This window comes from Lepisosteus platostomus, chromosome 3 (genome assembly GCF_059453375.1).
Source record: "Lepisosteus platostomus isolate fLepPlt1 chromosome 3, fLepPlt1.hap1, whole genome shotgun sequence".
Taxonomy (NCBI): Eukaryota; Metazoa; Chordata; class Actinopteri; order Semionotiformes; family Lepisosteidae; genus Lepisosteus; species Lepisosteus platostomus.
In genome coordinates this window covers 5,359,496-5,372,982 of record NC_142613.1, presented here as the reverse complement: position 1 = coordinate 5,372,982, position 13,487 = coordinate 5,359,496, and the positions used below count along the sequence as shown (strand labels likewise).

The 13,487-nt window shown below is 40.2% G+C and overlaps 1 protein-coding gene across 1 annotated transcript in view; it reads left to right on the top strand.

Moving 5' to 3' along the window:
• LOC148674169 (bone morphogenetic protein 1-like) overlaps nucleotides 1-13,487 on the top strand; it is a 79,258-nt gene that overhangs the window by 25,383 nt on the left and 40,388 nt on the right. The window contains exon 2 of the mRNA XM_088624039.1: nucleotides 12,472-12,582. Within this exon, the coding sequence (XP_088480165.1) occupies nucleotides 12,472-12,582 (111 nt within the window). The remainder of the gene's footprint in view (nucleotides 1-12,471; nucleotides 12,583-13,487) is intronic.

The window sequence follows — 13,487 nt, the reverse complement described above, 5'->3', positions numbered from 1 at the left end:
AGTGATTCAACTTTTATTAAACATAAAATTCTGCAATATGTATGTATTTAATTTTGTACTTTTTCTTGCTATCCATTTGAAACACAGCTGCCACCCCATTCACGCATAAATCGTTGGCTCAAAGCATTCCATCCCAACTTCACTAGCTTTCTTTTACAGTCGCCATCAGCACCATTTGGGAATTCAAAGTCGAACATCTGCAAAATGGCAAAGAGTTGGAAAGCCCTTGGGTTATAAATCACCCGTAAATTAAGATCTCAGTCTGATCTGCTGTGCTTGGAGGGTTAGAATTCCTAGGACATACTCCTGGCTGTAAAACTGGATGACATTTCGTAAATGATGCATGCTCTGTTGGGGTGGTGTACTCTTGGGTAAGGATGGACATGCTGTGTGTGACTCAGTCTCATTTCCTGGTCTTGTTCATTACATTTATTCATTTATTCACGTCTTTGCTGTTATTATAGGGACTTTCTTTTTTTGTGCTAATAGATGCTGATTTGGTCCTTTTTTGTCAATACAAATCAGTTTAAGTAGTGTGCTCGGACAGAATTCCAAGAGATTTTAGTATTTTTCGTATAATGCACAAATTTAAAGTTTCTGAATGCGGCGCTAATTGAGCATTTCCTTTTTGTCCTTGAACAAGGAAGTTACAAGATGGTGCCTTCTGCAGCCTGTAATGTCTGTGGGAGTTTTGACTCTGATAATTATCCATAACCTGTTAGTGTGAAGCTTAGGGATAGTATTGGCCCCTCATTGAGTGACTTTTCATGCCATTAGAAGAAAGTCTTCTTTTACCTTTTCAGCCAGGATTTTTTATCTGTTTTTATATAGATCATGAGTTGTATTACACAGGTGGGTCATATAGAAATGGCAATGATGGGAGATTTTAAGCTAATGACTTTATTTTTCAAATGAAATTACACCTACAGAAACCTGTAGTTAAAGTAGCATTTAACAGATTGCTTTTTGTTATGTTCTAGCATAATTTTATAGGGAAGCCTGCAGCTCATGGAACAGGGAGTCTAGTCCATTTCACTGCAGTGTCTGAACATTTCAGTGCTTTCTTGGTTCTAGAAGTGGCACACACTGAGTTTCTTTAAGATCAACTTACCTGCAGACTGCACATACTTCTCCAGTCAGTCAGACGGCACTGTGAAGAGTTTTTGCTGTCATATACTGTATGAGCCTAAAATATTGCATAAGGTAACAGCTGTTATATCATGCATGGTTATTGCTAAGCCTAAATCAAATTGTTTAAAAGTTTGGTTAAAACTGTGTTGCATAGATGAGCAAACATGGCTGTTAAACTTTTTGTAACTTTACTGCAGATAAGTTCCAGATGGGATGGGCAAGAGCTTCCATCTGCCACTTGAAGCATCAAGAAGAAATTTTCTGACTTTATATAGTATATTGTAATATTTATATAGTATAAGGTGGAATGAGAAGTCATAGGAGAACTCTGAACACTGAACACTGTAACATAGCAGCATCTGATCTGCACAGTTAGTAAAGGATGCTCTCTAATACATAACCTGTTTGTAGGAATTGTTTTAAATAACTTAATTGGGGCCCTGATAACTAGAACCAAATTCTGATTTGTCTGTTTTTTTGTCAAGACCAGGGGCTGTTCTATTACATGCTATTAACATACTTTTAGTCTTGCCTATACCTATACATCAATTATAAGCTAACTTTTCTGCTGAAGCTCACTTTAACGAAGCAGGGTTATATGCAAGGCTGGTGTACCATTATGGACCATCGTGTTCTTGTATGGTCGTATGTTCTGGACACTCAGGTAAAGAGAGGGTCAGGGCTGTCAACTGAACACCACTTGGCAATGTGTTGGAATTGACACATGGGTATATCAGTGTTTTTCATTTGGGAATGGCTGTTAGATGGCTCCATCTGGAAAGATTTCTGCACCTTAAAAATAACTGCTCCTATTCCAGGTTAAGTTTTAGAGACTGAGTCAGAGTGGTTTGTGTTCAGACCCTCAGGTTTTTGGCAGCTATGGAAATCTGTTGCCTGATGGCAAGCCTAGGACACTATAGTGGACACCAGTGATAAGGACACCTGTCAAATTAAAGAGGAAAGCAATTTTGAGCAATACTCACACATTTGTCTACTTATTTGAGACGGATCAGCTGGCCAAGCCTACTGTGATGATAGAGCTTCTGGATTCAGGATAAATATGTATAGACTACAGATTCAGTCTTGACTGTAGGAGAGTACGGTGACCTAGAGAAGGCAAATTCTTTCAGGGGTCTTGTGGGAGGTGTTGTGGGACTATTGGTTTCCAGCACTGCTTCTGCTTGCTGTCTGGTTCTTTTTTTTTTTTTTTTTTGGAGTGAGAGCTGAATGGCATTATTGAGTTTGTTCAAGGTGAGCTTTGAACTCCTCTAAGGGGCATCTCCTGTCCTTGTTCCTGTTAGTGATTTTCAAGAACAGGATGCCAAGGTGCAGATGAGGCCCTGAAAGTATCCAGTGTGATACTTGGTAGATTCGAGTTAGCGTCTGTGCTGTTTGCAGATGATGATGTGCTTCTTCCTTTGTCCTGACTGTGAACTCCGACACACATTCCAACGTTACATGTGAAGCAACTGGGATGGAAATAATTACTTTCTACTCTGCTGGGTGTGTCTAATCTAATCCGTCAGGGCTGTCTCCAGAAAATAGCAATGGATTGCTTTCTCCGGGAGGTGGGCGAGCACCTGCCATGGCTAGAGAAGTTGGAGTACCTCAGGATATTCTTCATGAGCCGTGCATAATAGGAGTGGGAGATCAGCAGGTTGGTGTGGTGCCTGCACTGTTCCAGGCAGTGTGCTGATCTGTCAGTGGTGCAGCAGGAGCTGAGATGTTCTCAGATAAAGCTTCGGGTTTGCAAGTTGATCTCTGTGCTCATCCTCGCCCATGAACGGTCATAAATAGGTCCTGAATTTTAGGGAAATGCCTGAAAGGATAAAACTGAGAGCGCAAGCAGTGAAAGTAAGCTTGCTGGGCTTACTTATTATGACAGAATAAGGAGATCAGCTATCCAAAAGTGCCTCAGAGGACAGGGGCTATTCCTACAGGGATTGAAAGGGGGCTAGCTAAGGTGGTTTGGGCACCTGATATAGATCACCTTTGGAAGACTTCCATTGGAGCCATATGGGACATGGCCCACTGGCTGAACACCTCGAGGCTGGCCCAGAGGACATTTTCAGGACAATATCCTCCATTTGGCTTGGGAACTGATGGGAATCCTCCAGGAGGGCCTGGAATCTGTTACGGGGAAAGCTCTCCGACATGCTGGCATGGCTAGGAAATTGGACTGATGAAGAATGGGTGGATGGATGGATGACTTGCGTGATTTTTTGTTAGCAAGCTTTTCAAGTAAGACAAATCAGAATAAGAAAGCTGCATCGCAAAAGGTCATAAAGTGTTGTTACTGATTATTTCACTAGAGTTTTATTTATTGTTAGAAACAGAAAAACAAATCCTAAATTAGAAGACGTTTAATTTAAAAATCATTAAAGTTTTCAGAAAGGCATCTGGAGGTCTGCTCCTGCGTTCAAGGCTTGTAGAGCCAGCCATAAATCTTACTGATATCACAACCTACACTAATATCAGATGTAAAGTTTGTTTTTGCCTTTTATTTGATGAACAGAAATGAATTGGGAAATGCTGTTTGTACGCTACGTGCCATAATCTGAAATCCTTCTGTTACTTTCCATGAGCTCTGGAGCGTACATGAACATGCAATGTGGTGACACAGCAGGGATACAGCCCTGAAAAAGCTTCAGCTTCTGTCATTAGAATACTCACCTTCTTACTGTGTGTCTATGCATTCTCTTGGCTGTTTTATGACAGTGAAAGATCTTGAAATGTGTGCAGATTTTTTATTCATGGCTGTGTTATGGGAGATGAGATAAGTGAACTTTCTGGTTTTTCATGCCTGTGAATATGGCTTGCCTCTTCTTGTGTTTGAGATTTACACCTTTCTTATTGCTTTCATTAGTTCCTAATCTGTTTTCAGTACTGAGAGGTGCCCTCCACCTTTGTACAGCATTCTTTCACTAAGACTTGCTATTTAGTGTTGGGAGGAGAATCTTGCAGCAAATAGTTCTGTTTACCTAATGTTTGAATTTAATTTGAGAGAAAACCAACTGCTTTTTTACCACAGAAAGTTTTTAGAATTTGAACTGAAGTCTTGTTGATTCCTTGCTAAAAGGAAGAGTTTGTTTCTCCTTCCTTTGCTTGTTACGATGTGTTCTGAGGCAATATCCTATCTTTTTTCACTGTTTTACATGTCAACTTTGTTTATTATTTCAATATCTAGTCAGTAACCACTTCTGAAAAAAACATTTTCTAAATACTGTATATGCCAAAAACATATCTGCAAGAAGAAGGACAGGATATGTATCTAAATTCCTCTGCTTTTGATTTCTGTATAGGCTTAAAGTAGTTGCATAAAAGAGAAGCTGAGATAGTGCTTATATTACAGTGATATACAGTATTACCTAACCGAAAGGCAAAAAAGAAAGGTGATCATCACAGACGTGCACTGAAAATTCACAAAAAAAACACTGAATAACTGATATTTTCATGTCTTTTGGAGAATTAGTAAAGTCGTTACCTGGATATTACCCATCAGATTCCAATTTACCACATGTGATGAGCTACTTAAATCACTGAACTGTAATTAAAGTTTCATTACCTTCAATTAGAGGCAGAGCATCCAAAAATAAACTGTGAAGAACTAAGCTTTAATAAGGACATGACCTTCTCACACTCTAGAAGTGGGGTGCTCTTTATAATGACACTATAAGTACAAAACCACCTAAATACATCTCCTTAGAGTGGGTGATACCTTGTGAGAGAACGTTTCCTTAAAGGACACATGAAGTCATACACTTGGCATTGATGTGTGTCTTTTGAGAGCATCTACTATATAATATGTTAGACGTACTGGGTTTTCAATGACAATTAAATCCTCCTTAATACAGAATGTAATATATTTCTCAGCAGAGCCAATATGATGTTTCTGAACCCAAACAAAAGTGCGTTAGACCAAATGTGCTTGACAAAAAGCATTGAAGATGATCCATGACAGAGGGTGGAGGCCAAGTATTTTTCTCTGTCCCTATCCAAATTGAAATGGTTTTTGGATCAGACATTTTTTTTTATCTGTCCACAGTAAAGGGTTTTTTAGCATCTTGAATCTCGCAAAATCTTCTGAACACAGTGGAGCATACAGTGGGAAAATTGACCTCTGTGCAGTGTTCAGATCCTTTTTTTTGTTTTTGTTTTTTTCTTTGTTAAAGACAGGCCTGCACTGTTAAGTGTTGCAAAATGCTCATTTATTTATTTTTCTTGGATTTTGTGATGTTTTGTTCGTCCAGGAAAGTATGGAAAGCTTCGCAGGGATGAAAGAGCTTTGTTGCAAACCTTTGCAAGGATGCCTCTAATGGATTAAATCTGATGTCTCCCTCTAAAGCTACATCAGCTTCTCTCCTAAATTATCTTGCCTCCATTTCAATCAAAAGTTTCAGAAGCCCCAAAACGCCCATTTTGCAGACTTGCATCTAAGAACTTCCTTCCCCTTTTTCAGCCAAGACTAATTCCATTAGCAGTTTAAAAACAGTGGGTGTTTCTCCTGTAATTATCCATTAAATCTACCATTAAGCAACATTAATTTTGGAAAAACAAGTAGGAAACAATTTGGATTCACCTTTTTCTGGGCACCGAGTGTGGATGGAATTAATCTAAGTATGGAGAACTCTGGAGGCCATTTAGATGCCTGGAGTAGCTGGTGTATTTAGGATAAATTGACAAATGCAAGCTGCAGTCAGAAGCAATGTTCTCAGCCATTTGTGAAGCGCTCGGACAGTACTGCCAATAACGAGCTACTTGTGGGAATGTCTTGCCTCCCATAGCTGGCACTGCAATGCTAATACTACAGGATAGCGCACTTCCTCACATTTCACACCTCTTTCCCACTCAGGTCTCTTGAAGCGGTACCGAGTGAGTGCGGGTTGGTACTTTAACTGCGTCAGCACGCGTAGCCTGCAAAAAAACAGGTACAGGTTTATTCCACGCTGAAAGGAAAAGAAAAGACTCACAACATTTTGGCTGTGGAGCCTTCTTCATTTGACACCAGAAGAAGGCTCCACAGCTGAAATGTCATATCTCTACTTTTCCTTTTTGCATGGAATAAACCTTTACCTGTTCCTGAGTCAGTGCAGCCTTTTTGAGGTGTCAAGGAGAAATGCCATCTCACCTGCTCCTTTCTCCAGATTTACAACACACTTGGCCTCTGGTTCCCGAATTTATGGGATAGGAAGCTTGACACCAGAATATGAATTTGAATTATTCACACCTGTTAACTAATACATTGCACTGCTGTATGTCAGGGTGCATCACTGTGAATTGGACGCTGGAAACTGTTCAATGTTAAATTATGTCAATTTTCTGGATGACTCTGCATCAGCTCCTGCATGATTCTCTGTGGCTTGAGATGATGATGGTTTCTTATTTTAGTAGTTACATTTTGTCTATGGCTGCCTTTAGACCAAGGGGTGTAACTGCTGTTCTGTGGCACTGTAGGACCGCAGTTATACTGATACATGAGATCTCTTAATGGCTGATAGAAATATCTGTTTACTTAATTATAGCAACATTACCCTTTTACTTGATGCTTAGGTTGGAGTCCCTCTTCGTGGTACAGTAATTAATTGAATGCAGCTTTTCTAGTCTATACTTGTCCATTTCATGGCCATTGTTTGGGTAAAGACTGGAAAAGAAGCAGGGTTTGCTGAATTATTTTTCTTTTCTTTGTTTAAACCAGCTCAAAGCAGATGAGGGCTTGAAATAATTGTTGCCATCTGAATGTACTAAATATCAGTAGCATTCCTGACTTTCTGCAATTTTAAATCCGCCATGGCCAAAATGTTTTTTTTTTGTTTCAGTGTTGTCTGCTTCTGATTTGGTTCCTTTCTAAACATTGACTTTCTGGAGGGTGATATTAAGTCATTTATAGATATAAAGATGTCATTCTAGAGGCCCTTCTGAAAGGCCATTTCCTTTTTTCTGTCACTTGCAAAATTCCATATTTGTAATCCGTTTGCATTTCTCTAATTTAGTGCCCTGGTTTTGACTCTCATCCACTGTTGGATAAATGCTAAATCCCAGAATGTGTGTATATATATATATTGGTTTGTGTGCATGCTCATGTTGTAAGGGGTGGGGGAACAGGTATTTGTTTCAAACATTTCCTAACACTGCAAGTGTTAGCCCCTGAAAAAAGTCCCAGCACCCTGTAGAAGATTGCTGCTAAAACATGAATGAAGCATAAGATGGTTGTATATCACTCTGTGGGTTAGGGTTCTCATTGGTGTGAGGCCCACTGACTCTCAGTGGTCATTAATAATCCCAGGGCGTTTTTTCTAAAAGAATATGGTTGTAACCCTGGTTTCCATGGCCACATTTCCCATTGGCCTTTACCAATCATGGCCTCCTAATAATCCCATCTATGACCTTGGTTCGTCACCCTGTTCTCACTGATGGCTGGTGTGTGGGGAAGCGTACTGGCGCACTATGGCTGCAGTTGCATCATCCAGGTGGGGGCTGTACATTGGCGGAGGTGGAGGGGAGTCTCCTTTACCTGTAAAACACATTGAGTGGAGTGTCCAGGTTAGCGCTGCATAAGTGTAAGGAATCATGTAGATTCCACCAAGCTGTAAATTGTATATAAGTGTAAGGATGATGATGATTATTATTGTTGTTACTCACAGGTTTCACTTGTGCTGTCAGAACTGGGAAGTGAAAAGGTGCAGATGTCTGTGTGAAGGTGCTGTGTTGGTAGGCGAGCAGTGAGGAAGGTGATGACAGGGATCTGGAAGAGAGGAGCAGTGTGGGGGCAGAGTGGAGGTGAAGGCATATAGGGCTGAGTACTATACATACTTCTGCAGACAGCAAGGGCTTTGGATTCGATGTCAGGGACCTTTGGTACACCTGAAAAGTTCCGGTAAAATACTCCATTTTATGCATGCATACAGTGTAAGTTGCATTGGATAAAAGCACAAGTCAATTAGTAATATTAGAAATTAATAAGAGCACATTTCGGGATTGCTTTAGCGATGTTGCAGTTTCCAGCATGTCAGGAGTCGTACTGTACGTCAGGTGTTTAAGTAAGGTGATGTTTTTTGTAACCCACATTCTGAAAGTGCAATTTAATCCTAAAGTGTGGATTCATGGGTCACAATGGAAATAAGCAATTATTTTTATCTGTTTTTATCACCTTTTTGATCTTTTACAAGCTTAGGCTATACAAATCTAAATGTTAAATGTATTGCAATTAGGTTTGATCTAAAAGTTCGGGGGTCCATACAGCACAGTAGACGGTAATAGCGGGCAGTGTGTTTTTTCCCATACACTAGGAGCTGTTCTATACCTTTTCAATGTTCAATGCACTGCTTATACCAGTTTATTTTTGCTGTATGCTTTCCAGCCATCTGTTTTGAGAAGCGTTTTTGGAGGAGTTACCATGGGAAACAAGATCAAACTTACACCAGCACACTAATTTTGTCTAAAGGTGTGGGTTAAATGCGAGGGTGGGACACTGCTGTTGTACCCTTGGACAAGGTAGTGTGCTCAGATTGTTTCAGTAAAAATGTCTATCTCTATGAATGGATACAAATTTAAGTGTCTTTAGATAAATTAATAAATATTTTTATCTTTGTTCTATTTGCTCTGGCATTGCTTTGTTTATAGATAAATGAACACCCTGAAATGTATTAAACCTTAATAACCAAAATGTGTGCAGTAGAAAACAAGAGCTGACACACAAACGTCAAAAAGAAGGTAACTAGGACATACTGTGCAGGTAATGTTTTTTTTGAGCAGCAGTGGCGCCACCTTCTGGTCTCACCAGATCTCAGCCATTGCAAGCAAGGCAGGATGTGGTCAGTATTGGGGATTAGGGACCTCCATAGAAATGATCCAGGTTGCTGCTGCAATTTCTGTTGTGGACCAGTAGGTGGTGCTTTTCCTTCTAGGCCAGAATTTCTTGAATGAAATGCTAGACCAATAAGATAAGATAACTTTATTGGCCATATACAGTTTCTTGCATTAGGAATATGTCTTTTCGCATACCCCAGCTTGCTCTCCATGAGAGACACAGGTGGGGAGAGAGAAGCTAGGGGTTAGAGTGCAGGATCAGCCATTGTACAGCGCCCCTGGAGCAGTTGGGCTTAAGGGCCTTGCTCAGGAGCCCAACGGAGTAGGATTCCTCTGCTAGCTGTGGGATTTGAACCGGGAACCTTCCAGCCACAGGCGCAGATCCTTAGCAAGAGAGCCACTGCTCCGCCCTTGCCAATGGTGGTGGTTAATAAGAGCAAGGATGTTAAACTTTGTTTCTAGGATTAATCCCTGTCAGTACTTGTACAGTCTAGCCTGCCTAATGTTCCCCTTTAGTCCAACTGATAAAATAGTTCTCATTCAAAACACAGAATGGGTACAGCGAGTCACCCAGGTGTGGGCTGGATTGCACATTTACTCTAATGCAAAAGGCATTTTGGGATCTTTTGAGGTGAAAAGCGCTATATAAATGCAAGGAGTTATTGTGCTAACTTTATTTTTGGAGAGTGGTTTTGCGTTGTGACATTAAGGGTGTCTATTCTGTGTTTTTACCCTTTGATCATGAGTGAAACACAAATCACTGTGCATTTCTCACGCTGCCCTATATAAACTTGAAGCCAGCACTCACATTTTCAGAGCAGTCCAAAAATGTTGTGCAGTGATATGCCTCTGTGAACGATCATGGACACTGTGATATGTTATGCTATGGATGGTTGATAGCATCAGGATACGTTACTTCTGTTATTGGTTCACTTTGTTAGTTTCCAAATTGTTATTCTGCAAAACTGCTTCTTTACATTTCATGTCTTGGTGTCAATCTCCAGCATCATTACAAACATATGTTTTTACCACTCAAGTCTGGAAAGATTTCAGAGGCACTGTACACAAAGATGTATGGTATTGGAATTAATTTTGGTGACTGAGTTCTATCTTATTGTCCTTTATCCAAAAATAAATGACTTTACATACATCCATCTGTTATTAATAAGCCACATATCCTGGTTATCATTGCAGAAAATTGCCTATCCTGAAAGCACATGATGCAAGATGGGACTTACAGCATATTACTCTTGTCCGTCATAGTGTTACAGAAGAGGAGACAATTTAGAACAACCAGTCAACCCTAACAATTATCTCTTATGAGACAGGTGAGATAGGAGGGAACTGGACTGAACATACAAACTCCATACAGACAGACGCTTGAGTAAGGAGTTGAACCCTGGTCTTTGGAGCTGTGGTGCAGCAATGCCAGCCTAAATGTCACCATGCCAACCCTAATCAACAAATGGAACAACATTTTTGAAACAAACATTTATGCACAAAAGCCAGAATGTTCTTAAATGTAAATGCATTATTACTGGAGTCTCCGATATGGATAGCTAGCTTGTGCATTTCTAAAGTGTCAGTGCAACCCCTATACTAAAATGTTGCTGCCACTTGCACACACACACACACTAGGTCACTCATCAACTGCAAAATTAAGACAAAAGCAAATCACAGCTAATTTGTGTGCTGGCTCACGTAAAACGCTTGTTAAAATGTTGTCAATGTAACAGTATGCACATGGAGCAAATGTCCTCTTACTTCTGCAAGCCAGCAGTATCTTGGCATGCGGGGAGCAGGAAAGCAGCATCGACAGTCCTCTGAGTGGACATTTCTTTTTTCTTGAAGCACACTGCCATAGCAACTCTTAAGTCCCATTGTTCTTTTCAGCCAAGTGCTGATTAGATTCTCCCCAGCAAAGAACGAAACAAAACGTGTACAAGACGCTTAAAAAAAATTAAAATGATGACCATTGAACAGATCTTAAAATCAAAACACACATAAGGTGGAGCGTGGAAATTAATTGAAATTTCTATGTGCCGTGCTGAAAACCCTTTGCTATAGGATTAAATCTGACTAAATGACAGACACAAATGGCACTCAAGCAGAAAAACCACTGAAGGAATTTACTTACTTATTACAAGGAAAAGTGGTGCATCTTCTTCTTAAATGAAAGCCGAAACAGTAATTGACTGGTCACAGTCTGGTGAATGCAGTGTCCAGACAGGCTCAGCGTGGGAGGGAAATGATAAACTTGTCATTGAATGGCTTTTGTGCTCAGGCTTTTCCTATCAAACAAGTTCTTGGCTATTTGCATGTCTCTATTTGGTATTATAGTCTGTGCTCAACAGCCTCTTGCATTGAGTTCTAAGGTTCCAGGGTGTAACAAGCCATACAACTTCCATCTCACTGGAAACTGGAACCAGTTTGCAGTCATACTGGGTTAATAGCTTGAAGCATTCTCCTCTTTTTGCACACTCTGCCTTATCTTTTCCAAAACATTTGCTTTTTCTCAGCCAATGTAACCTACCACAAGCCATTAAAACAAGGATGTCTTCATCAAAGTAGTATTGTATCACTCCTAAAACTCTCCTCAGTAAGTTACTGACTTGCAAGGCTTTGAAATATTTGGTTCCATCATACATCTCTAAATTCCTCCATGTGCACACTCCTTCCTGTAGGATTGCCCATTGTACCTGGAATTCCATGCCACATTACTGATGACCATGACTTCTCTGTAGCTGCTCCATTTTTATGCTTTCCTGTGACCCTTTGAGAGACAGATTGACTAGTTTTAAATCTAAACTTAATACTCACTTAATAGGCCATAATAAACTCTTACTATACTGGCCTATGCTTGAATGTCTTACAGTTTGTATTTTTATTTTTCAGGATTTTTTTCATTATGTATAGTGTGCTTGGGTTTTCAAAAGGTGCTGTATAAATAAAAATGATCATTTTTATCATGTGCTTTACTTTTTGCTGCTTGGTATTGTTTTGCAGAGTAGCCAGTTACAAATGTGTTAATTCCCTGTTGATTTCTCTGTTACTTTAACTTCTTCAAACTGTGATCTTGATTTTTTTTCCTGCAGACCCGCTTCAGTTATTTTTTGCAGACACTCTGTCTTGCCCAGTGAGATATTTTAAAAACATGATTCATTCAGCAGTAATTCATTTGAGCATATGTATCCCAATTAAATTGTGCTTTAACTCACATCTTTAAAATATAACAATCAACGGCATAAATTTTGTTGCAAGCTGCAGACTCTAATGTGAAAGGCAGAACCAGATGCTGAATGTTTCCTGTTTGTTGCCAAATGTTGAGTAAACATCCACAGATAGATGCTTTTCTGATTTGCTTGAGCAACTTATAAAATGTGTGGTGGATTGATTTGCTATGCAGTGGGAGTCTCATCTCTTCCACTTTTGCCCCATACAGGGGAATTCACTTTGGTGTGTGAGAATTGTTTTGGTGCCAGACTGAACTCATTTGGCCGGATAACTCATTGGTTTTCTTCTTGCTCTGTGCAGCTGCCTTTCTGGGAGACATAGCCCTTGATGAGGAAGACCTCCGCATGTTCAAGGTGGACCGGATTGTGGACATGACTCGCCACACCATCACAAAAGTAAATGACACCACAGGTGAGTCTTGTCAGTAAGTCGTGTCAGCTGTGGCTGCCTGGATACCACCTATCTTCAACATGTCCTCTTGTCCTGACAAAGTTACCACAGGGGAAATGTCTGAGTCAGCTGTCAAAAGATTTGCGTTCTGTGTTGACAGTTCTCATTGATCCCTGTTAGTATTTCTGCTTTTTGTTTGCTTTGCTATTCCAGTGCAAACAGAGCAATGCAAAGACTTCCGGAGTCTGAGGAAGAAGGGAGGAGAGGATCTCGGTATAATGTTTGGCCTAATGGGTTTCACAGCACTGTGTGACATGTTTGTATCTCTACAACACTGACAGGAGATTAGCAAAAAAGAAAGGTTTTCAGACACTTTCTGAAAAAGATGGTATTTGAATGATACTGTACCAAAAACAGAAGACAGATAGTAATAATAACTTACACTTTAATATGCTTTTTCTGGACACTTCACCCAAGCGCTTTACGCAGGTAATAAAGACTCCCCTTCACCACCACCACCAATGTGCAGCCCCACCTACATGATGCAGTAGCACCTGGTTGTTTGGATGTTTTCCCTGTCAGTATCGAACTGTTGGTGGGCTCTCTTTCATGGAGAACCACCATCAGAATGGAATTAATAAATAATACAAGAGGTAATAACTAAAAGCATGGAATTAAAGGAGCTGATTTGACTACTTGTTCAATAGGTATGCCTTATGATCGCTATACTTCCAAGGGATATGTTGGATTGTGGTGGTGTGCTGTCTCAGAGATGTTCTAAGATTTGTTGACAGCAAGTCTAAGGGGAAAGATTTGAAAAACATTCAGCAGTTTTATCCCCACATCAGAGTTCCTTACCTTGTTTTGTACCCTGGTACTATGTGGCTGCTTTCCCTCCCCATCGGAGTCTGCCCACCACCCCCTAC